Below are 25,965 nucleotides of genomic sequence, written 5' to 3'. Positions count from 1 at the left end.
AGATATAATATTGCACAGACACTATGAAAACATACCATGTGTATATATATATATATATATATATATATATATATATATATATATTTTTTTTTTTTTTTGTATTTTAATTTTTTTATTAACCCAGAGGAAACCATGCATGGAAAACCAAAAATACATGAAAATTAAAAAATGATAATATTTAAATGGACTCATATAAATACTGCTATTACACGGAATAAACCTATTTATTAAAAAAATATTTTTTTAAAAAAAATTACAATGAGTTTTTTCCCCATTTGCAAGAAATTAAATATTAAATTAAGTTTTAGAGAGAGAGAGAGAGAGAGAAACAAAATGACCAATATAAAACTATCACAACTGAATGGGTAATTAACTACAGTGAGCTAGTTGTTTAGATTAGTGCAATGACAATTCAAACTATGATGTATTATGGGTTATGGCTGTTTATGCCTTGCATTGGGAGGATTGGTCTGTCTCTTTTTTGAGACAAAAAAATTAGTTTTTCCTGGTTGAGCAAGGTAGAAATTAATGATTTTACAAGTTGAGTAATTTACTCCTTTAAATTGAATTAAGAACCTCTGAGTGGTAAGATATCCATATCAGATTCTTTTCTTTCATGTCATTAAGTGTGTGTGTGTGTGTGTGTGATAATCAAAGAAAAGAGTCACAAATTATAATAACATCTAACTTATGTACTACTTTTCTATAACACTTTCTTTTCTCAATCTATGTTTTCTTTCTTCTTCCATAAGTCATCTGCTGTACAAAATCTATTATTTAACCAAGGCAAGTCTTCAGTACATGCAAGACATTTCCATAAGAATTTTGGTTCCTTATCTGACCATTTTACATTGTTTTCTAATGATCACACTGAACTGCAGCCAACAGATTATATTATTCATCATTTAAATGAAGCATTTAATTAGCAGTTATGCCAATTAAAAGTCTAAACTTAATGTATTGCAATATAGTTAAAATGCAAAAATCTAATGTCTGACATACATATAGCAGTATGCAGCAGTATTTTTTTAAATTTCAGACAAGAGTAATGATTAAATATTTGCCTAAGATTTTTTATATTTTAAAATTGCTTCAAAATGCACCACATTTGCAGTACATGCAATTTATTTTCTGAAATATTACTAATTAGTACACCAATGACTTTTTAATTGAGGACAGGGAGAGAAAATGAATTATATGCTTGTAAAAAAGGATGTTCTCGCTCACACTCACACACACACACAAATAAAATCTATTATGAAACTGTATATAAACAATAATAATATGACTGACTCAATGGGTAATTCAGAAAAACAATGCAAATAAAGAAGTGAGCAACCACATCTTTGAGACACTTCTGATATAAGGTAAAAGTTACCTGATTGCCTTACTAGTATACTTTTTACAGTTCTGTGAACAAATATTGAGTAATTTTAGGAAGAAGCAGATATTGCTATTTTCTTTATCTTCAAATTACTTTCCAGTGTGCAATGGAAAGAGCTATGGGAAAACTCAAAACCTTGCTCGAAGGTAAACTGCAGATACATCATGCTCACCATAGCTGAGTCTTTTGGCATGCTTAAACACCTAATGGGGAGGAAAAAAAAAATAAGCATATCTTTATATTATAAATGTTGATGCATAATGAATAAATCGAAGATAACATATAATAAAATTATACAGCAGAAGTTGGCAGCCAGTTAGCTGTGGCCTCAAGAGGAATGGAAGTAACATGATTGAGACACAAGTTGGAGAGAGAGAAGCTAATAGGTAAATATATAAAAGAGATACTGCATAGGATAACAGGTGATGAAAGAATGAGCAGTCATTGCTGGAAAGTATGTAAGGATCATGTAAGTAAGGAAGCTAAAAAGAGAATTTTTGCAGTGAAAATGGTGAACAAGTAGAATGTATTACTGGAGTGAGTGGAAAATGCTACAACACTGAATGTTTTTGAAGCTAGGTATGAAATGTATCATGGTTTGTGAGAGCTTGTTTCTTACAATGAGTCTACAGATTCCATGAAGGCTCACCCAGAAATAATACTAATATTAATATCAATTGTTCATAGAAGAAAAAAAAAAAGAAAAAAAAAAGAAAAAAAAAAAGAATTCTTTTGGTATTTGAGCATCACATATCCATTCGACTGCAATGGAAATATCTTTCTATCTCCATTCTTGCTTTCCCACATCATTTGTTTTATGATTATGTGAAAGTCAAGCATGTATTATTTAATACATGACAAATTTCAAAGAAGTCTTAAATATTTCAAGAGATAAAAATAACATAAAACTAATATTATAAAGGCTGAAAAACATGAAAATAAAAAAAAAGAGACATGATCAAAAATGTAATCTGATTATTGAAAGAATTGATTTTAGTGATAATACAAGTGTGTGTGTGTGTGTGTGTCTGATTGCAAGAGTAGTTAACATATCTGCTCTCCACCCAATAAGCTATGGGTCTGAATTCCACTGCAGACATGAAAGTTTGTGATTGTCTTTATGTGAGAGATGAATTTCATCACCTGGTGTGAGATCATAGCCCTGCTTATTAGAAGCCCCAAAAGTTAAGGATATATGAAATATTTGGTTCGGCTTTGGTATCTGGCTGATGTTTTGCCAATAATTTAGCTTTGGAAAGAACAGCATCAATCATCTAAAGTAGAAAAATTCCTAATCTACATGTCATAACAAATGCAGTGAAGGAAAGAAGTTTCCCCTTATCTTATGTAACCATACTAAGGCTTGTTGCATTTGCTATAGGTACTTTAGTGGTGCTACTTGTATTTTTATTTTAGCTTACATCATACTGCCATAAGATTTATTTATATCATGAAGTCTTAAAATATTTGTCACGAATCATAAAAAAGTAAATGTTAAAAAAAAAAAAAAAAAAAAAAAAAAAACATAACAAAATCATAAAAGTCCCAAACAACCACATTAAAGCTTGTTGTATTTGCTGTAGGTACTTTATTGGTGTTGGCTGTGTTTTTATTTTAGCTTACATTATTATTATTAAGGGAAACCTCCAGGGAGTCAGAGACTCATCGAGGGAGGCCACACACACACACACACACACACACACACACACACACACACACACACACACACACACACACACACACACCAGCTATCATACTTATTCTCGAATTCATTCACACTAGTTGCACTCACAACATCCAATGGCAATCCATTCCAATCACGTACCACACTCTGAGAGAAAAATCTAGCCCTCACACCCTTCTTGGTGGCTTTCATTCTCAGCTTCCAAGGATGCACTCTCGTCCTTTCCCCCACCCTCCATAAATTGAAAAATTCCACCAACTGAAATCCTCTATGACCCTTTTTCAAAAGTTTGTAAGTTTCAATCATATCACCCTTCTTTCTCCTGTTTGCTAGTGTCTGCAGTCTACAAAATTTCAATCTGTCTTTATAATCAGTATTCCACAATCCTGATATCATTTTTAACACTCTTCTTTGTACTCTCTCTCCCCCCCCCCCCCCCCCCCCCCGATATATCAGAATCACAACAGAAACCAGGAGACCAGACCTGCACACAATAGTCCAAGTGAGGTTTTATCAAGGCCTTGTAAAGAGGCAAAATAACATCCTTATCTTTCCATGTGAACATTCGTTTCATCATTGCAATTATCTTTTGAGTTGTATTTGCAATCTTTGCCACATGGCGTACCACTGATCCTTGTGGTACACCAATTGTTACCTTCAACCTTGCAGACTCAGATCCCCCGTATATACAGGGTGTTCGGGATAAATTTGACAGTTTCGTAAGGAAAAAGAAAATCTTCTTTGTATCTATTAAATTTAATGAATTGACAAAAAAACATTACAGGCAGAGTTAATTACAATACTATCAACAAGATTTACTCAAAATAACCACCATTAGCATCGATCACAGCTTCAATTCTGCTTCGGAACCTCGAACAAGCTGATGCTACAGTCTCCCTGGGAAGGGCCGCAAAAACTGTTTTAATTTTATCCATTAACTGGGCTTTTGTATTACTGGAAGTGCGATTGGTGTCTTTTTCAACTGCGCCCCATACAAAATAATCCATGGGGTTAAGGTCTGGGGAGTTTGGAGGCCAAACATTTGGACTGGTGAAGTCGTAGAAATTTTCAGACAACCATTTTTGACTTTTCCCAGAGGTGTGGCAAGGGGCCGAATCCTGCTGCCATACATACGGCCTACCATTGGCTACCCTTGTTATCCAGGGCTTGACTACAGTTAGCAACTCCACGAACAAAGCCCGAATTCCAATGCCAGGGTTCTTCAACACCTGTTCCTGCAGATTTGCGAGGAATTCTGCTGTACGAACGCAATCAGATCGTCTGCTAGGGATCTTTCTTCTTGCTACATCCTCGTAGTCACCATTGCAAGTCTCTAGTTCATGCCTGATTGTTTTTACTGTATTCAGGGAGCATTGGGCAGCAGTCGTAATATCCTTATTTTGATGGCGGGCACGAATCATCATGATACAAGTTATTCTCTTCCATGATTCAGGTGGGTTCCAGCTATCCATCCTTTCTGACATCTTGTATATGAATGAAGAAGGGTCCAAACTTTTAAATGAAGAGAAGTGTGTGTTAATACATGTAACTTACGGAAAAATATAATTAATTATAAATATGTCAAATTTATCCCGAACACCCTGTATATACACACACACCACTTTTTGATATCTGTCAGTCAGCCATCCTCTTATCCATGCTAATATTGTATAACCTAAACCCATTTTCTCCAATTTATGCAGCAGTCTGGCATGCTGTATTCTGTCAAAAGCCTTAGCAAAATCCAAAAGTATCATGGCGTATCCATTCCCCCCCCCCCCCTTGTCTAGTTCAATGGTAACATTGTTATAGAATGTGAGCAAGTTGCTAAAACATGACCTTGCCTTAGTAAAGGCAAGGTCATGTTGTTCATTGCAAAGTAGAGATTCACTGTCAACCCATTTCTTAATGCTGGCCCTAACCAATTTTTCCAAAATCTTCACCACCACTCCAGAGATACTAATTGGTCGATAGTTGGATACATCAGTCTTTGCACCACCCTTGTGCAATGGAATTACCACACATTCCTTCCATTCCTGCGGAATCTTCCTGGTTCTGAAACTCATATTAAACATCCTGGTCAAAGGAATGGCCAGTTCAGCTGAACACTTTTTGAGCACACGTGCTAATATTCCAATCAGTCCCTATTGCTGAATTTTTATTCAGTTTGTGCAACAGCTCTAATACCTTGGCCTCACACACCTGCATTTCTTCATCTAGAGAAGAGGTAACAGTGAGCTCAGTGTTGCATTCACCAGGTTGATAGCTTTAATGAAATGGGCACTCATTAACTGAACAGCCTCTTCTGCATCTGTAACCCTCATGCCATCTGGATTTAGAAGAGTTATTCTATCATATTCATTCATTTTTTTACTTGAAGCATATCGATAGAATTCTTGTGGGTTGTCCTTAGCATGTAGAGCCAGTTTCTTTTCATAATCAGACTTTGCTTTCTGTACAACAGTTGTGACTATTCTAGCTTGCTGTTTATAACGTTCATAATGGACATCATCCTTAAGCAAATGGTATTCCTTCCACATCGTCCTTTTCTTACGAATCTCTTGCTTAATAAGATTACACATCCATTTGACTCCTACTCTATCTATTCTTCAAACTCTCGGGACACATTCTGATATCACATCATTTAAGTATTGTTTAAATGCTTCCCATGCACTGTCAATATTCTTTCCATCCAGCAACCGATCCCATTCCACTGAACTCAGTATACTCCTCGGTTGGTCATAATTTCCTGCTTTGTAGTTCAGCATGTAACCTTTTCTGAATGGAACATTCATAAACTTAGTCACTTTCCAAGTGGGTACCGCATGATCACTGTCACCAACTGGAGGCAGAATAGTTACGTCTTTAATTGAAACGCTGTCTGACACTATAATCAAATCTAACACTCTTTGATCTTGAGTTCCTTCTGTCACATGCTGCTTGAGGAAGTTGTCCCGCAACAGCTCAATAAATGCATTTTCATTCTTCTCATGAGATTCTACTGCTACCCAATCAATATTTGGATAATTAAAATCTCCCATTATGATTACTCTTTTTGCACTCATCTTTTCTATTTGGTGATGCATTTCTTCATTACCAGCAACTGATCCACCAGGTCTCTAACAACACCCCACTATGTAATTTGTCTTGTTAGATTCCATCTCACACCAGATGGCTTCAAATTCGGTGCCACATGAAATATTGTTAGTTGTATTACTACATTCATAGGTCTCAACTCTAACTGGATTTAAGTCATCCAATATCATTAGCAGCACGCCCCCTCCTCTCCTATCCTTCCTAAAAATACTGTACCCATGACACTTGATTCTGATAGCCAGATCTCACTAATTCCTACAATCTGAGGTCGCAACATATTGACTAAGGCATACTCCTAGCATTCGTGTACAGACATACCTACCTGCATGTTCTTTTGTATACTCTGGTTTGCAGTCTGCCTGACACGTTGGACAACTTGCAGATCTCTCTTCTTCTCTAATGCCTTACACATGTAAACATCTTTGCACGCATATGATGGGTTCGAACCGGACAAACACAAACCTGAAATCGTTCTCGCCTCGTCAACATTTCCATGACAAAGCCCATTCCCATCATTAACACAGTTATATACCATTGTCGCTCTTACACTCACATTCACACCATTTCTCCCTTTATAATTTAGTTTCCCCTGACTCTCTGTGTCAAGTCTCATAACCAGTTATTAGTTTTTCCAGACTCCTGATACCCAATGCATTCAGGTGTAGGCCATCTCTCTTATACAAATCCAATCTTCCCTGAAACTCACTCCACACATCCAAAAACTCACATCCATTCTTTTTACACAGCCCACGCATCAAATCGTTTGCCATCATAGCCCTTCTTTTTAATTCATTTTTATCATAGTGAGGTAAAATACTAACAATTTTCACTTTCTCACTCTTCACTCTTGCCTCTTCCAGCAACCCTTTCATGTCCTCTCTCATACTGAACTTATCGCCAGTTAAATCGTTCGTACCTACTACAACTACAATTTCATTTACTTTTCTTTTCTGTTTTTGAATTACTTGCATTATATTTTTAATTTTCGCTCCAGGAAAACTTGATGTTATAACTCTCTCATCTATAGCATGTTTTATTATACTGTCACCATACCAAATAACTTCTTTCTTTTTACTAACAACGTCACTTACCTGATTTTCGTTATTTCCTGACTTACCTGTTTCCTTACTTTGTCGTTTCTTATTTTCCTGTTCATTTTACTTTTTCTCCCTATGCTCATTTAAATGTCTCTCAACTTTTTACAATTCCTGCATTGTCTCTCTGATGATCTGCTTCAACCTCTCTATTTTGTCAGTTAATTCATTTTTGTTAACCTCCTCCATGTACACAATAACCTCATTGGCAGGGCTAACCTTCTTGTTCTTGCCTGCAGTGCTTTTTTTAGAATTGCCTTTCTTGATTTTTGTTGGCACCATTTTAAACTTATACTAAATATTAAAATATATTAATAAAAATATATGATAAAATACTAAATACACTATAAAACACTAAAATCTACACTAGTATACTACAAAACACTAATTTTCTAAGGGAAAACACAATAAAAACAGACAAAAATCACCAACTTTACAGGAGCACTAAATTTGCCGACCAACCACTATGTATCCTCAAACCAAAATCCATTATGCTGCCATAAAATTTATTTACATTATGAAGTCTCAAAATATTTACCATGAATCATAAAAAAGTAAATGTTAAAGAATGTTAAAAAAAAAGTTAAAAATAAAATATAACAAAATCATAAAATTCCTGCAGAGTTTCTGTGGTTTTTTAACAAACTTCTTAGATGTTCACAATACCAACAAATGAACTAATTTCCGTAATTTCTAGTAGTTTGTGATTTAAACTTTTATTTCTCTTTAGCCCTGAAGATGTTAGTCTGATGACTAATGAAACTTGTTGGATGTTGTTTTTAGAACTTGTTTAGTTTTAAAAACAGTTTTCTTTAATAAACATGTTGTCACAAAACCGGAATAACTATACTGAAAATCATAAAAGTCCCAATATTTATAACTTTTCCGATTTATATGTAGAATGCAATTTTGCAGAACATAAAATATGTAAATAACAAATATCTTGGAGTGGTACAGTCTCAAGATATTATGTACAATACAAACATAGTGATGAACTTGGAAAACAAAACACTGAAATGGAAGGGAGAAAAAATCTCATCCCCCCCTCCTTTCATGAATCTAGGCAAGACTAACGAACCACTGGGCTGAGTCCAGCATTTCATTAGTCTGCCTGTTTCTTTGACTCTTTGGTTTGTAGTTCGTCATCTTATTGGATATTTTATCATAGGCCATTCATTCTAGATGCTCTTTCCACTTGTGTCTGTATCTTTCTATCATTTCCATTATTGCTATTTGGTTTACTTTTTTCAGTATGTCTTCATTTCTTTTTTTTTTTCTTTTTCTTTTAATCCCCCAACTGGCCACGACGTCTATAGACGTCCAGATAAATCTGGATACGAAGCTCTAAAACCCATTGAATAACATGGATAAGAAGTGCAATTTGGTGTCACTATTTCATTCACATTGGCCAGAAGGGAGGTTAATCTAGTTTTGTATAACATTCAGTTGTACATATAAGTCAGGTGCCTCAGGGTTCTGTTCTGGGACCACTGCTGTTTAACTTATATATCAATGATATAGTTCACAGTGTGAATGGAGATATTCAGTTGTTTGCTGGTGATGCTAAATTAGGAAGAGTAAAGTCAGAAAATTCTGATGTGTTGTTGTTACATGAGGATTTGAATAGGTTGGTACTTTGGGCTGAAAAATGAGGATGTAACAAAAAATAACTAACACTGGGTTTAATAGGTCATAATAGTTATTTAATTAAACCTATTAGTTTTGCCACACATGCTAGTAGTCTCTTCTGGGTTAGAAGAACAAACAAATATACAATAAGTGGTAAACATGAACCATTACATAACTAAAAGCTGAATATGTAGGAACTGTTACACAAAAATAAAAACAGAAACACATGGAGCATGGGTCAGTCATTGTTCGGCAGTTGTGCATGATAGCTGGCAGAAAAGTTAAAGTCTGATGTGTTGAAAGATCTGATAAGTGACTTCCAAATATCACATAAAATCATTCCTTGGTTTCTGTTGAGAGTGGATTACCATCGTAGTCTTTTTGATGTTGCAGATGCTGAAGATGTCTTCTATTTATGGCATAGAGCTCTTGTCCCATTCAAAACTGTGGTGAGTGTGGGGGAAATGAACACCTGGCCTGAGCTGTCTTCTTTGTTGTTATTGACGCCTCCAATATGCTCCTTTTGCCTAATTTCCAAATTTCTAGATGTTTACCCTATGTAAGCAAGGCCACTAGAACCTAGAATATTGAAAACTCCAGGATGTTTGTTAAAAGGGTGGTGGTCCTGAGGTGAACGTAAAAGAGCTTGTATCAAAATTGGTTTGAAGGTCACTCTTATGTCATGAGATGTCAGGAGACTGGCGATTTTGCAAGAAAGTTTGCCAGTATAAAGGATGGAAACTGAAGTCCTGTAGTGAATGTGTCATTGATCTGTTGTGGAGAAGAAGTAGATAATGTAATTCTTCTTTTAGTGTTCCTTCATCTCTCATAATAGAGATCACCCTTTTTTTCAGTGTATCTATAATACCTAATTTTTGTAATATATGGTGCAACGAAGAGAAATGTAGGTAACAAACTGTATGAGTGGTTTTATGGTATACACTAAGACAGATGCTTCTTTCTGCTTTTTTTGAAATTAGAACATTTAGGAGAAACCAACCACCCCATGGACCAATGTCAAGTTATCAACACATCCAGTTACAAGCTTAACAAAGGAGAACTCTTGCTTCTGAAGAAAAAATAAAAAAAAGGCCTGAACTACACTTTCACACCAATGTGGTCAAGTAAACAAGCAATTTAACCAAAGCAGGAAAAGTTAGCCTTTAAATCTTTAAGAAATAACCATTGTTAAGAAAAAAGACATTGTTATTGCCAAAGCAGATAAAGACATGCTACTGCCATCCTTGATTGGACAGCATACCTGGAAAAAATGACCCGACTGGTATCCAACCACAACAAGTACCAAATGGTTAACTACGACCCTACAAACAGCATCAAAAAGAAAACAACAGAATTAATCAAATCAGTGATCATGTGGCCAGAGGAATCAATTAAAAAAAACTAATACCACATTATGCCTGCCCATGCTCCCAGAATTTATGGCCTGCCAAAAATACACAAAACACACCACTATGTCTGATAGTTGAAGGAATTGGCAGTTCCAATTATCACATAGCCAAGAAACTAGTGGCTACATTCAAGGAGTTAGCAAGTCATTCTCCCTCCTACATAAAAAAAATTAACATCACACTCAATGATGAAGATTTATTAGTCAGCTTTGACATAACTGCCCTTTTCACTGATGTCCCGATCAATGATAGTATTCTTCCTGTACAGAACATATATTTCCACCTCATATCACGGCCCTCTTGCCCATGTACTTTGCTCCGAGTATTTTATGTGGCAAAAGAATTTTTACCTACAAAAAGAAGACGTGGACATGGGATCACCACTCCCTCCCACCAGCTAACTTTTAGATGGAAAACTTTAAGCAACGAGCTCTAGATTCAGCAAGCCTCAAGCCTCAAAGTCTGGCTCAGATATGTTGATAATATTTTTACCACTTGGCCCCAGGCTGCAAAACATTAAATACATTCCTAGGCCACCTGAACAAACACAAATGTATCCAATTCATCATCGAGATCGAAAACAATAACTCTTTTCCTTTTCTAGACACACTTGCCACACATTTTCCCTGCCCCTCCTTCACACTCTACTCAGACCTACACACACACACACACACACACACACACACACACACACACACACACACACACACACACACACACACACACACACACACACACACACACACAGGCCAATACATACATAAAAATCATACTACCATCCAACACAAAGTCCTAACAATTTGTTCCAATGAGCAGGCTCTGAACAAAGAATATGAAATTATTAGCCAAACATTTGCAAAAAAAAAAGGCTATAATAAAAAAACAATTCACAAGATCCTCTATAAAAATACCATTAAAAGCAAAAAAAGATTACAAGAGTGCCATAGACATACCATACATTAGGGGCATATCAGAAAAAATAGATAGAATACTACATAAATAAAAATTCTCCTTCAAACCTGAAAAATTAAGAAATTTACTCAGCTCATCCAAAGATCCTCTTCCATACTTTGCATCCCTCGTCCCTGCCCCCCAGGTGTTTTACAAAATTCAGTGCACCTGTAACCTACCTAACATAGGAGAAACAAGGCACGCCATTCCAATAAGAAAAAATGAACATAAATGCCACATTAAATTCCTCTACTAAGTTCACATTATTTTAATCTCCTATCAACAATTTTCCTCCAAATCAATCTACTGATTCAGTCAGAAGGGCCTTATAAGCACAATATATATATGATAATATTGGAGTTCTCACAAGTAATACATTGATTTTGAGAAAAATTTTTGATAGGAGATTAATAATAATGTAAACTTAGTGGAGGAATGTAATGTGTCATTTATATTCATTTTTTTCAAACACCTATTTTGCTAACCTTTCTTCACCCATACCACCTTAGATTAGTTCTGCTTACATATTCTTGAATGCTAATAATGTCAAGTTCCTTTCTAATATTAAAAATTTCTTCATTTTTAATATGGTTCTGTCATTGGTTCACTCCCCTAATTACACAGTCCAACATAATTTTTGCTGACTTTTATATGAGACTTGTTTTTTACTAATTTGGGTGCGCTGATTTCAAATATCAAACCCATTTTTCTCTATCACGTCAGGTTTTTCCTCTATGGCATTTTCTTTTTGCTAATTTGTAAGTTTTTGATAGTTTTAAGGAGGTAGAACTATTTAGAGGATCAAAAAATCGATTTTTTAATATTATTTTCTGAAAGTATGTACTTTTAAAAATCTGTTCCTAACTTTTTATCAAGAAATTTGAAAAATTCCCGAAGATATAGCCTATTATTCAAAGCGGTGTGCAGATCAGAATCGGAGCGTTCACCGCTCTCGCTTGTTAGTAAATGAATAAATGCATAAGAACCTGCAATGGCTACTGGCGCTTTGAATGCGAGAGAGGCCGATAATTAGATACATAACTACTTAACAATATTCATTAAAAATTACAAGAATATTTATAAAAAAATAACAATTTTACTTACACATGAGTTTCAAGGAATAAATTTTTGTTTGTAGCAATTTCTGCTGTGTGTTCTGTTTTGGCAATCCCTTTGAATACTCCAACAGTAGTCGGCCATCATGTGAGAATCCCATCTTCCTTAGTACTGATCTTCCATAGTTTTTAAGTCTTGATGAAATCTTTCGCCTTGTTCATCGCTTGCAGCACCTAAATTCTCGGGAAATCTATCAAGATGACTATATAGGAAATGAAGCTTTATGCTCATGTTGCAACCTAGGCGCTGGAAATTTTCAAGCATTGTTTCCACTAGATCTTTGTAATTGCACGCTTTTTTGTTTCCAAGAAAATTATTCGCAACCATCGTAAATGAAGTCCAGGCCTCTTTCTCAATTTCGTTCATAGAGTTGATGAAATTTGGGTCTCTCATTAAAATTCTAATTTGTGGTCTATCAAATACACCGGCTTTAATTTTTTCATAACTAAGTCGTGGAAATTTTTCACATATGTATTGGAAACAGTCACTTTGTAAATCTAAAGCTTTAACATACTGCTTCACAAGACCTAGTTTGATGTGTAGAGGTGGAAAAATGATTTTTTCTCTGTTGATTAAAGGTTGATTTATAACATTCTGTTTTCCAACATTTAAGGATATCCTAAGAGGCCAATGTTTCTGACTCCAGTATTGGTTTCTAGCTCGACTATCCCAGAAGCATAGAAAACACGGAAACTTCGTATATCCTATTTGAAAGCCAAGTAAAAAGTTCACCATTTTAAGATCCACACAGATGATCCAATTATGGTCTGTATATTTTAATAACTTCAGAACCTTTTTAATGTCCTCATATATTTCCTTTAAGTGAACTGAATAGCCAATAGGAATTGAGCCATATACATTCCCATTGTGTAGTAAGACACACTTGAGATTTCTGCTTGAACTGTCGATAAATAAACGCCACTCATGGTACTGTACAGGAAATATGATATGATACTGTACAACACTCATTTCAGTTAGTAAACCTGACACGTTGTTACAGTAAACAAACCCACACTCGTGTTTAAAATATTGTACAAGATTACTTTCCCTGCTTCGATAAAAAGTTATCTTCGTATCTTGCTCCAGTAAGTTTTTTTCATTTAATCTTGAAGCTAACAATTCCGATGATTCCTTTGATAGGCCCAAATCTCTAACTAAGTCATTCAATTCCGCTTGAGTAAAACGTTGCGGTCCAGAACTAGAAATTAAATTTTCATTGTCCGGGTCTTGCTCCTCAAGAACATCTGGCATATCCCGATCATGCTCGTTCTCAAGTAAAGAAAGTCCTTTATAAATTGGCACGGCTATTTCATTGGAATGAGCAACTGGCGGAATTGCTGAGTCGAGATTTGGATACACAATTTTTTTCTTATTCTTCTTATTATAACCAGAAGTCTGAACTAAACAAAAATAGCAATCACCTACGTGATTTTTCGGTTCACGGCAAATCACTGGAATGTGAAAAGCTAATTTTTGGCGTTTTCCCTTGCTCCACTGTCGTAATTTTCTACACATGACGTACACACTTTATTTGGAGCCCATGAATTGTCCTGATCTGCATGTTTCACGTCAAAGTATGCAAAGTATACTTTCTTAATGAAATCAGTGATATCTGTCCTTTGACTGGGAACAGTAAAGCTGCCACAAAGGTAGCAGAAGGAATCTAAACTATTGACACATTTTCGAGTAGTAGACATGATGTATTTTCTTCACTGCTAACTAACATGCAATTAACAAGACAAAAAAACCCAGAGACTTTATTGAAACATTATAAGCGCTCATCATACTTTCACGATCGATTAACGATTGACTGATTTCGATCGTTCTTTGTCCGCTATGACGCATATAGCATTCATTTGTTTTAGGCAGTTGTCATCACCTACTTTTCATCACCTAAATGTATTGGGTCAGTTATCGGCCTCTCTCGCATTCAAAGCACCAGTACGTGCCGTTGCAGGTTCTTATGCATTTATTTGTTTACTAACAAGCGAGAGCGGTGAGTGCTCCGATTCTGATCTGCACACCGCTTTGAATAATAGGCTATATCTTCGGGAATTTTTTGATTTTTCTTGATAAAAAGTTAGGAACAGATTTTTAAAAGTACATACTTTCAGAAAATAATATTAAAAAATCGATTTTTTTGATCTTCTAAATAGTACTGCCTCCTTAAAACTATCAAAAACTTACAAATTAGCAAAAAGAAAATGCCATAGAGGAAAAACCTGACTTGATAGAGAAAAATGGGTTTGATATTTGAAATCAGCGCACCCAAATTAGTAAAAAACAAGTGTCAGATCATAATCAGCAGAAAAAAAATTTTTTTTTTGTTGGCCAGTGTTATCTCAAAATTCCATATCTGTGGTGTCTCTAGTCTTTGATCAAGTGCTTTATTTCTAACCAAACTCTCAGATCCATAACTTAAATGTGGTTTAAACACTGTCCTGTATACTGATTTGGTGGTTTGGCTAATTTCTCTCTTGTTCTATATAAATTCATTCAGCTGGCTACCCACCATACTAGCTTTGCTTATTCTGTTGTCTATTTCCAGATTTAACCTGCCATCTTCACTAAAAACTGTGCCTAAATAGCTGAAATATTTTACTTGTTCTGTAGGATCTCCATTCAGAATGCAGCTGAAGTTTTCTATGCTCCTGTCTATTTTTAGTTTTGGTCTTTTTGTGGCTGATTTTCATACCAAATTTGGTACAGCTGTTATTCAATTTAGTTAGTGAATCCTAGAGACTTGCACTAGATGTGTTTAGGAGTACAACCTCATCTGCATAAAGCAAAGAACAAAGTTTGACATCTCCAGTTCTAATATCAGGCTTGATGCCACATTCTTTCATAATATGATCCATATAGATGATGAATAAGAATGGAGATAATGTGTATCCTTGTCTTACCCCTGATTTTACATTAAACCATCTTCCTGTGCTTCCTTCATTGGAAGAAAGACTTCCAATGCTGACTGACAACTTATAGGCTATGTAATGCTCTGCATAATGTTCCATTCACCCCATATAATTGTAGTGTTTTGAAAAGCTTTTCTTTGGGCACCTTGTCGTATGCCTTTTCCAGATCTACAAAATTTATGAACAGATCCTTGTCATATTCCCATGATTTCTCAACTATTTGTCTTAAAGTGAAAATCTGATCTTGACAACCTTTATTTGGCTTGAATCCAGATTGTTCTTCTCCAAGTTTTTTAAAAATGAATCCTTCAATGTATTATAAATGTGGACTGTGTCCATTGATCTCCAAAAATACTAGAATATGCAAGATATGTATTATTGATAAGACAGAAGAGCTACTAACAAAAATAAAAAATAAGTTTATGTAGGATTCACAAATGGGTGGTTAATTCTAATGTTGACTGGAAATTATTTATGTGTATATTACTATATAAAAAGTGTATACTGATTATCAGCAAATAAATGAATCTTAGAAAACAAAGCGAAATATAAATAAAACATAGAAATAAATGCACATACATAACAAGGCACAACAAATTGCAAGATGATTTGCTGCTACATCAAGCAATGTGTATTCCTGCCATGAATAGATGAATCACTGGATTAGCACCCCTCTATATTTATTTAATGAGTTATCAAATATATATATATATATATATATATAGCTGCTGTTTATTGTTGGCTAGTTATTTATATTATGCACACAAATCTCTTTCACTCTCCTCATAAAGTTTTTTTTTTAATTATGCCATCATAAATGCATGCATATTTAAAGTTTATAGAATCATGTTATTCACTCCATGGCTCATTAATGATGGTTCACACATCTTTTAGTAATTTAAATACACCAACCAAATATAGCATTCTCCTTAAATTTAATTTAAATAATTCTCCTTAATTTTTTTTTTTTTTTGCTAATATATAATAAAAGAAACACATTAGTTTTTGCCCTTTCCATATGCAGATTTAGTTACAATCGAAGAACCAGCATGATATAAGGTGTATCTGTCAATACATAATCATTAAATTGCCTCGGGCATGGTGTTTTCTCTTACCCCGGAACATCCTAATGACCTCAATGTGAACACGTTAAAAATGAAGATATTAGGAAGAAATTTAACACTGTTAGCATTTAAGCATTCTTAAATATTAACGTCAACATTTAAGAATGTGTGAGCAGAGCTATCTAAGGTGGCAGGAGGCCTAAACAGAATGGGAGAGAGAGAAAAGGTTAGCAAAACAGGTGTTTGATACCAAGATGGCAGGGGAAAAAGACCCTACAGAGACCAAGATCTAGCAGATCATTATTGTCAGACATCTGCACTAGAAGACAGAAATATAAGGTCCGACAATAATGAAGTTTAACTGGTGATAGAGTAATTTAAAGAAAATTGATGACAGGACATTAGTAATAAATGTGAACTTAATCAATATAGCATTGTCACAGTATCCTTTACACCTCTTGAGGACACATATCAGGAATTTGATGATGATAGTTAAGAAGGTACAAGCTACACTCTATTGCTGTAGTTGAAAACTGGCTTATTATGCAAAGAAATCTGCTTCCAATGCTATGCAGCTCAGGCCTCGCTCAATAACCAAACCACAAATACCATACACCAAATGTACTAGAAGAAAGCCACTTATATAAATAAATATAAATATGAAAGATATTTGTAAATTATTTCTGCTCTGAAAAATTCTTCCAACCCTCCCTCTTGCACTGGATTAAGAGAAATCTATGTAATGCTCATTCAAAGATCACAATTCCAATAGTTGAATATATTAAGCTAATGGAAAATGGAACTGATGGAAATTGTAGTTTTTTACTTTCTTATTTTATTTTATACTTACCACAGAGGCCTGTGCATGTATCAATATACATGAAATGTTAATATGAGTCAGTCAATATAGATGCACTAATAATTAGGTATTCTAACTGCTATATGTTATCATTACTCCACTATAAAACAACTACATGATTGAAAGGTGAAACACTTACAGTCATATAGTTGCACATGACTGTAAGTGTATATGATTTTATAGTGGAGTGTCATCACTCCACTATAAAATAAGCACGAATAAAGCAATCATACATTGTTAAATGACTTTGTATGTGATTCTGTTAATTAGCTTTTGTACATTTCTTGAATATTTATTGAAATAAAATACATAAGGTTTTAATTTCCATTGCATTATCAGGTTGGTTCAATGGCCTCATGGCCAAGTAACTTGGTTACATTGAAACTTGATTAATGCTCTGATAAGGCAGTTAATACTAATTGCATTATGCATTATGGCCTAGAAGAACATATCACTGACATGTTCTTCAAGCCAGTATGCAGGATGAAAAACCTGAGTTTCCAAGAGTAAAACCTTCTAACCTTCAAATGAGACTAGCCAACTCACTTTCAACTGAAAATTCCTAATTATATTACTTAAGTATAAAGAGCTAATAAGCTTCATTTCGGCAATGAAAACATTACTTAAATTAAGGGGATATTAAATCCCACATAGTTTTAAAACCGAATAAGAAACTCAAAGATTGGAATCAGAGAGTTTCTTGCCGAATATAGTAAACTATAAAGTATCGGCGACACTAGCGTTAGCCAATGCAAGTGATCCTAGTACGTAGTACAATACCGGAAGACTCATTGCAAAGGGGGGAAGTTCAGATCGCTATTCTTAGGTATTTTCCATAATGTAAAAACACATTTCCTAGGAAATGTATGCTGTTATTACATTATGGAGGGAGGTCACTACCCAGACCGGTTTTAGCCTTTTTTGAGGCTTCATCAGTGAGTAGTAACTTAATGGTTGCACTTGTTTGGAAAACTCGTTCGCAGAGTATATAAGTTCTTTTTGCTATACACTTCGATATTAGGTCTAGCTACTCACTGATGAAGCCTCAAAAAAGGCTAAAACCGGTCTGGGTAGTGACCTCCCTCCATAATGTAATAACAGCATACATTTCCTAGGAAATGTGATTTTACATTATGGAAAATACCTAAGAATATCGATCTGAACTTCCCCCACCTTTGCAACGAGTCGTCCGGTATTGTACTACGTACTAGGATCACCTGCATTTGCTAACGCTAGTGTCGCCGATACTTTATAGTTTACTATATTCGGCAAGAAACTCTCTGATTCCAATCTTTGAGTTTCTTATTCGGTTTTAAAACCTATGTGGGATTTAATATCCCCTTAATTTAAGTAATGTTTTCATTGCCGAAATGAAGCTTATTAGATGGTTGCACCTGTATGGAAAACTTGTTCGCAGAGTATATAAGTTCTTTTCGCTATACACTTCGGTATTAGGTCTAGCTACTCACTGATGAAGCCTCAAAAAAGGCTGAAACCGGTCTGGGTAGTGACCTCCCTCCATAATGTAATAACAGCATACATTTCCTAGGAAATGTGTTTTTACATTATGGAAAATACCTAAGAATAGCGATCTGAACTTCCCCCACCTTTGCAACGAGTCATCCGGTATTGTACTACGTACTAGGTTCACTTGCATTTGCTAACGCTAGTGTCGCCGATACTTTATAGTTTACTATATTCGGCAAGAAACTCTCTGATTCCAATCTTTGAGTTTCTTATTCGGTTTTAAAACTATTCCTGATTATATCCTAATCGGATTCGAACCAAGATATTTCCAACTAAAGAGCATAGCTGAAAATGACTGAGCTATGGAGATTATCACACAATCTCCATAGCTCAAACCAACTTAGCCATGAGACACATGATGTAAGTCTCCTCTTGCATATTTCTAGAATACATATACCAATAAAATACACATTATATAGCTTTAGTTAATTATTTATAAGATATATTTTATTATAATATTAATATATAAAATAATATTAAGAAATTATCATTATTTATAATGATAATATAGAAAGTGGCCCAAGATCGATGTAATTATTTCGAGTGATGAGCAATTACTGATGTTATGCTCATTACTGTTGACTTCACAGCAGAGAAACTCTAAATCAGGGGTCTCAAACACAGCAAAGGGCCAGTCAATTAGACATATATCTGATGTGGGCCGTATTCAATATTATTCGGTGAACCAAAACAATAACTAAAAAAAGAAAGGCTCTAACAAAGGCCCTTTTGTTGCCAGGCCTTTACGACTTACGTAAACAGTTACACTACCATTTAAATTTTAAAGATATAACAAGTTTAGAAAATATAAGTTCAACTATATTTTATTCATACTTTAAGAAAATTATTTAAATACATAATTTTGACTTATAAAAATAAAGATTTTTATCTACGAGTCCTTTTTTTAATTTGATTTTGATCCTGAAACCTGACATCTTTTCCTCTGTACTAACATGTCAATATCTGCTTTGTCGTTTCATGTTGCAATATGAAGTATTGCATTTAATCTAGAATCGTTTATCTGTGAGCAGAACTTTGACTTATTCTTCTTCTTCTTCATATAGCTTCCTCAGTGAGAGGGGTGCAGCACCATGTCCTTCCAGTTCTCTCTGTTGGTGGCTCTCCTTTTTTGTTTCTGCATGCCAGCAAAGGTTGGTCGACTGGTAGAGACTCTGCTACTAATGGCTCGCTTGAGTCTTTGGACTCCCTGGAGGTGTCACATAATAATAATAATAATAATAATAATAATAATAGCCATGTGATCCTGTCCATGATCTTATATCTTCAAGCCATGTCCATCGTTTTTTGCCTCTTGATCCTTTTCCCATAATTTTTCCTTCTAAAACTGTTAGTATCCTCTGTCCTGCTGAACCTCAGTACATGTCCTGCCAATCTCATCTTTCTCTGGATCATTTCCTGTAATTAAGATCTCCGTGTTCTCATTCTCTGTAGGACATCTGTATTTGTCACATGTTCTGTCCATGAGATTTTCAGAGCTCTCCTATAGCACCACATTTCAAAGACAATTATCTGTTGCCTTACTCTCTTCTTGAATATCCAGGTCTCACTTCCATATGTGAAAATTGGCCACACTAATGTTCTTATCATTCTTTTCTTAGTCTCGATACTCACAGAACGTTATTTTTCCAGAATGCATCTTTAGCTATGGCTGTTCTTATTTTTATTTCTTTATCTTGCTTTCCATCTGCAGTAAAGTAGGTGCCTAAATATTTGTATTCTGTTGTATGTTCAATTTTCATATTATTTATGAATATTTCTGGCTCGGATCTGCTATCTTTTGAGATTTTCATAAATTTGGTGTTTTTTACATTTATATATAATCCAAATTCTTTACCTTCTTCAATTAGTAGCTGCAGTAATTTGATTAATTTGTTTCTGTTTTCTGCTATTAGAATGGTATCATCAGCATATCTAAGATCGTTGTATTTTATACCATTGATACTAATTCCTATTTTTTGTTTTTCAATCTTTTTCATCACTCTCACTATAGATATTAAATAGATTTAGTGAAAGGATACAACCTTGTCTAACTCCTCTTTTTATTTTGACTTATTAAGTTTCATAATTGAAAATAATTGAAAAGATTGACAACATTTTTGCACAATAAATTTTATATTTACTGCCGAGGTATTTATAAAAATTTGGTATGCCAACTTCATTATTTTTTTTTTTTAAAAAATACATTCGTCTTTTTAAACCGCAGAAATCTGGCCTCTCTCAACACGGAATTGAAAATCCAAACCATGGGATCCATTGGGAAAAATCTAAACTTTTATATAGATCTTTATATAAACATGAACGTTTATACAAAGAAAGTTCTGAAGCCCTACTACGCAGACCAAACTTAAACCGCAACAACGTTTCTTACTATTCCTAAAGTATGGGAAATTGTCATACAAAATTGTGTTAAATAATTATTTATTTTATTTATTTATTTTATTTTTATTTTTTTACTTCTGTAACACGTTACGTACGTTTCATGAGATTCTATTGTAATCATGCGCCCTAACAGTATGTTATTCCTATTATTGTTTAAACTACTGTACTGATGATGTCCTAAGATACTTAGGATGAAATATTTACAATTAAATAATTTTCACTGTGGTTAATATGTGTGTTTCTTTTAATTGATTAATTTCATTATATTTATTTTTTAGTTCAGTATACTGGAGTTGAATTACTTCCATTTGTAATTCTTCATCAACATTTTCAATATTAATTACAAAAGGTGAACTGAATAATAATAATTCATTTTCAAACTAGTTGAAATCAGAAAATCTCTTTTCAAATTCAATTTTTCAATTTGAGGAATGTACTTTTAAGCATCATTATTATTTCGAGAAATTAATTTAAGTGTAGGAAAGTGGGCTAAATTATTCTTTGCCAACTGGGTTTGCCAAAGATAGAGTTTTGCCAGAAATGACTTAATCAAATCATACATATGACATATCAACTCTTTACGTACTTGCAGAGCAGTATTCAAAGTGTTTAAGTGGCTTATTATGTCAACTAAAAAGGCCAAGTCTTTGTACCAATCTTCATCAGTAAGCTGAGGAATCAATTTTCCTTTGGATGAAGTAAACATGTCAATTTCTTTTAAGAGTTCAAAAAATCTTTTTAAAACGATGCCACGACTAAGCCACCTAACCTCTATAATATAACAAACTGCTGTATTGTGAATCCAATTCATGCAACAAAGCATTGAATTGTCGATGATTCAAGGTGTGAGAGCTTATCCAGTTTACTGTTTTAATTACTACACTCATGACATGTTTCATCTTTAGTTTTTTAGGACAAAGTGATTCCTGGTGTATTATGCAATGAAATGATTTAAGTTTGTTCTTACACAACATTTCTTTTTTCATTTGAAGTTTTGTAACAAGTCCGACATTAACACCAACCATAGCAGGAACCCCATCTGTAGTCGCACTTACTAATTTTGACAGCCTGCATCAGCATTTTCAAGACTTTTCTCAATACAGAAATATAAGTCATTTCCTGTCGTTGTTCCTGACATAGGCACTATATCCAATAGTTCTTCATTCACATTCATATCGTCATCAATGCCACGAATAAATACTGCTAACTGGGAAGTATTAATAATGAATAAATTTTCTGTTCATGTACTCCAGCCTTCATTTTTTGTTCTCTTCCCAGAAGTCAACTATCCTTAGTTACACTTATATACTACAGCAGCTACCAGATCGCTTACTACGAATTATCATGTAGTTGGCAGTTAACATGTTAAAGAAGGGAAAAGATGACTAAGAACAAATTTTGTGTTGATAATTCAGTAGACAGATTAATATAACTTATCCACTCTGTTTAATTTACCCGTAACAAGCTTAATTATTGTAGTTGAGCTCAATGTACAATACATTGTTTTTACATATTTTTAATTTGTAAATATCATTTGTAAATATCCAGTTAAAGGAGAGGCAAAAAGAGAAACAAAAAGGAGAAAGCACTGACTCAGGTAAGATATTGCATAATGATAATCAGTCAGGTAAAAATTGGTACAATACAAGAAGGATATTATATGGTGTGGAGATTCAATTATTAGAAATGCAGTTGATGACAGTGTTACTACTTCATGTTTTCCAGGTAGTAAAATAAAATAAAAAAATTAATGAACATAACTGAAAAGCAGAAAAGAAAAGAGATAGTAGTTTTGGTAGGAACAAATGATTTGTCTGGTGATATATACAGTATGAGAAAGGATATGAAAGGACAACTTGAAGAAGTGAGAGTGAAGAATGAGAAGGTGACAGCAGTCATTACATTACTTAGATATGATAACACAAAATTAAGAAGGGCTAAGATAGCAAACAATTCGATGTGTAGGCTGTGTAGAAATAACAGTTGTGAGTTCTTGGATGTGTGGAGTGAGTCGGAAGGAAAAAGGTGTATAAGAGGGCAGCCTGCACTCGAATGCATTTGGGATCAAGAGTCTCAAGAAATTATTTATTGGTATGAAATCTAATACAGAGAGACAGAGAAACTAGATTATGATAAGAATGGAATGAATCTGTGTGTAAGTTATGCAACTATATTAATGATACAAATATGATCAATAATCGAGGTGATTTTGATGAAAAATTGATTGTGTGTGTCTATCTGATTCGAAGCATTAGATATGAACAAGCATCTGAAAGTTATCCAACTATGTAATGTAGACTACAGAGGAGAGTATACAGGAAAGCATGGAGGTAACTTATTATGGCTGGAGTATAAAGAAAAAAACAGTGTTGAGTTTGTTGCTTTGGTGAACATGTTGTGGTTTCAGATACTTGGCATTAATGAGCCCAGCTCTCAGAGGCAGATCTACTAACTGGTATTGAGTGTAAAGGATAAAGTATTTTTAAGAACGATAGACAAGATAGGAGAGAAGGGGGGGGTGAGATGATAATAATATTTAATTCTGGTTAAGACAGCTATGATAATATTATATTTGTAACAGTTTTCTATGTAGCAGCGAGTTTGAAGCTGTTTGGAGTGAGGTGAAGTCTAACAAGATCAAATGAGGTGTTAACAACGAAATGCATCATGAAATAAGCCTAATGGATGTTAGACAATTAATCATCAAATTCTGCATGGAGAAGCAACTGAATGTAAAGCATGTCAGCTAAGTAAATAGAAACTAAAACTATCAAGACAATTCAATTGGCTGGCTTTCTTAAAGAGATAACAGGACACTAACACTATTCCAAACTAAGATCCATACAGAAGTTTAATTCAGCCTAAACTACACATATTTACATGCAGACAAGTTTGGCACTAATCCAAGAACAGATTGGCAGCACCCATGAGCTACCTAAAATTAACATTGCCATCACCAAGTTAAAAGAACTTTTGAAAATCCTTAATTCAGAACTATGGTCCATTTTGTACACCATCTCTAAAAACACTGCTACTAAAGAACTTAAAAAAAGTAAAAGACCACCATGTAAAACAATTTGAGGTGCTTCAACATTGTAACACTAACTAATTGCAACAATGGCAAAAACGAGTAGTCACAAATCCATTGTCACAGGCACTCTCGAAAGACGCTGTTAACACGCAGTTGACTGGCTTTCTGGAATATCAGCATAATTTCACCATCACTCCCAAGAAAGAACAAATTTTGAAAATGATGACTAACATAGAAAAGGATATCTATGATCGCTCACCTACAGTAACTTCTTCCTAAAGAAATATCAGCACTCAAAAACTTACACAGGAACAAAAAAAAAAATTATAATATAAATTATTATAACCAAAGGACAAAGGACATTCAACTGTTATTATGGACCAAATGGATTATAACAGAAACATGAATTATCACCACTAGGACTCTTGTACTTATCAATCATAGATTGGGATCATACCAAATCTTAAAAGAAAAAAGTGTACAAATATTAAAAAAAAGCTACATCTTGGTCCAAAGAAATTACCAAAAAACCAAAATCTTATCACGTCAAACTGCCCTGGATAGATGGGGTTCCCAAAAGGTTTGATCCAATGGTATCGGTTGCTAGATGGGAAGGATATCAACAGTGGCATGACAGGTATTTAAAAAATACATCAATGATGCAATATCAGAATGCGTCCCCTAGGGTCTGAAGAATAGACAAGATGGGAGCAAAACAGATGTACAATCTTATTAAGCAGGAGATTCTTAAAAAGATAATGTAGAAGGAATACGCTGCATAAGAATGATGTCAGTTATGAAAATTAAGGTGCAGGCCAGAAGGACAACTGTTGTATGGAAAACTAAGTGCAAGTATGAAAAGAAACTGGCTTTGCAAGCTAAAGACAACCCAAAAGCATTCAATCATTATGTTTCAATAAAAAGAAGAATAAATATGAAAGAATAGCTCTCATCAATGTAGGTGGCAGATGCTGAAGAGATCACTCAACTAATGAATGTCCATTTTGTTAAAAACTATCTACCTAGTATGTGCAACATTGCGCTCAACACTACCTCTACTGTGGATGAAGAAACTTGGGTGTATGAGGAAGAGGTACCAGAACTGTTGCATAAACTGAATATGAATTTGGCAATAGGGACTAATGGAATATCAGCATGGATGATAAAAGAGTGTTCACCTGAACTGGCTGTTCCTTTGACCTGGCTGTATAATCTGAGTCTCAGCACAGGGAAAATTCCACAGGATTGGAAAGAATGTATGATAATCCCATTGCACAAGGGTGGTGCAAAGACTGACATGTCTAAGCACCACCCTTGTGCAATGGGATTATCATACATTCTTTCCAATCCTGTGGAATTTTCCCTGTGCTGAGACTCAAATTATACAGCCAAGTCAAAGGAACAGCCAGTTCAGGCGAACACTCTTTTATCAGTATCCCTGAAAAGATTGGTCATATATACAGAAATTGGTGGGCTGAAAATCTATACTTTGCAATGAATAGCATGGGTTTACTAAGGGAAGGTCATGTTTGAGTAACTTGTTCACATTTTATAACAATGGTGTGGTTGAGTTAGAAACGGATACACCATGACACTTTTGGAGTATGCTAAAGCATTTGACAGGATTCTGCATAGAAGGCTGTTGCATAAGTTGGAGTATATAGCACTGGATTATAAATTACTAATTTGGATAAGAGAATGGCTGAGTGACAGATATCGAAAAGTGGTATATGAGAGATGTGATTCTACAAGAATTAAGGTGACCAGTGGTGTATTCCTAGGGATCAGTGCTTGCTCCATTGTTATTCA

The 25,965-nt window shown here is 34.5% G+C and overlaps 1 protein-coding gene across 1 annotated transcript in view; it reads right to left on the bottom strand.

The window, feature by feature from the left end:
• Positions 1 to 205: 205 nt before the first annotated feature.
• LOC150107429 (cytokine-like nuclear factor N-PAC) overlaps positions 206 to 25,965 on the bottom strand; it is a 421,033-nt gene continuing 395,273 nt past the window's right edge. The window contains exon 14 of the mRNA XM_090391290.1: positions 206 to 1,587. Within this exon, the coding sequence (XP_090247416.1) occupies positions 1,513 to 1,587 (75 nt within the window). The 3' untranslated portion in view covers positions 206 to 1,512. The remainder of the gene's footprint in view (positions 1,588 to 25,965) is intronic.

This window comes from Typopeltis vanoorti, chromosome 4, assembly GCF_054136105.1.
Source record: "Typopeltis vanoorti isolate ZY-2024b chromosome 4, IOZ_Tvanoo_1.0, whole genome shotgun sequence".
NCBI classification, from domain to species: domain Eukaryota; kingdom Metazoa; phylum Arthropoda; class Arachnida; order Uropygi; family Thelyphonidae; genus Typopeltis; species Typopeltis vanoorti.
Note: the sequence above shows the minus strand (reverse complement) of the source record. Positions and strands in the feature narration are given on the sequence as shown.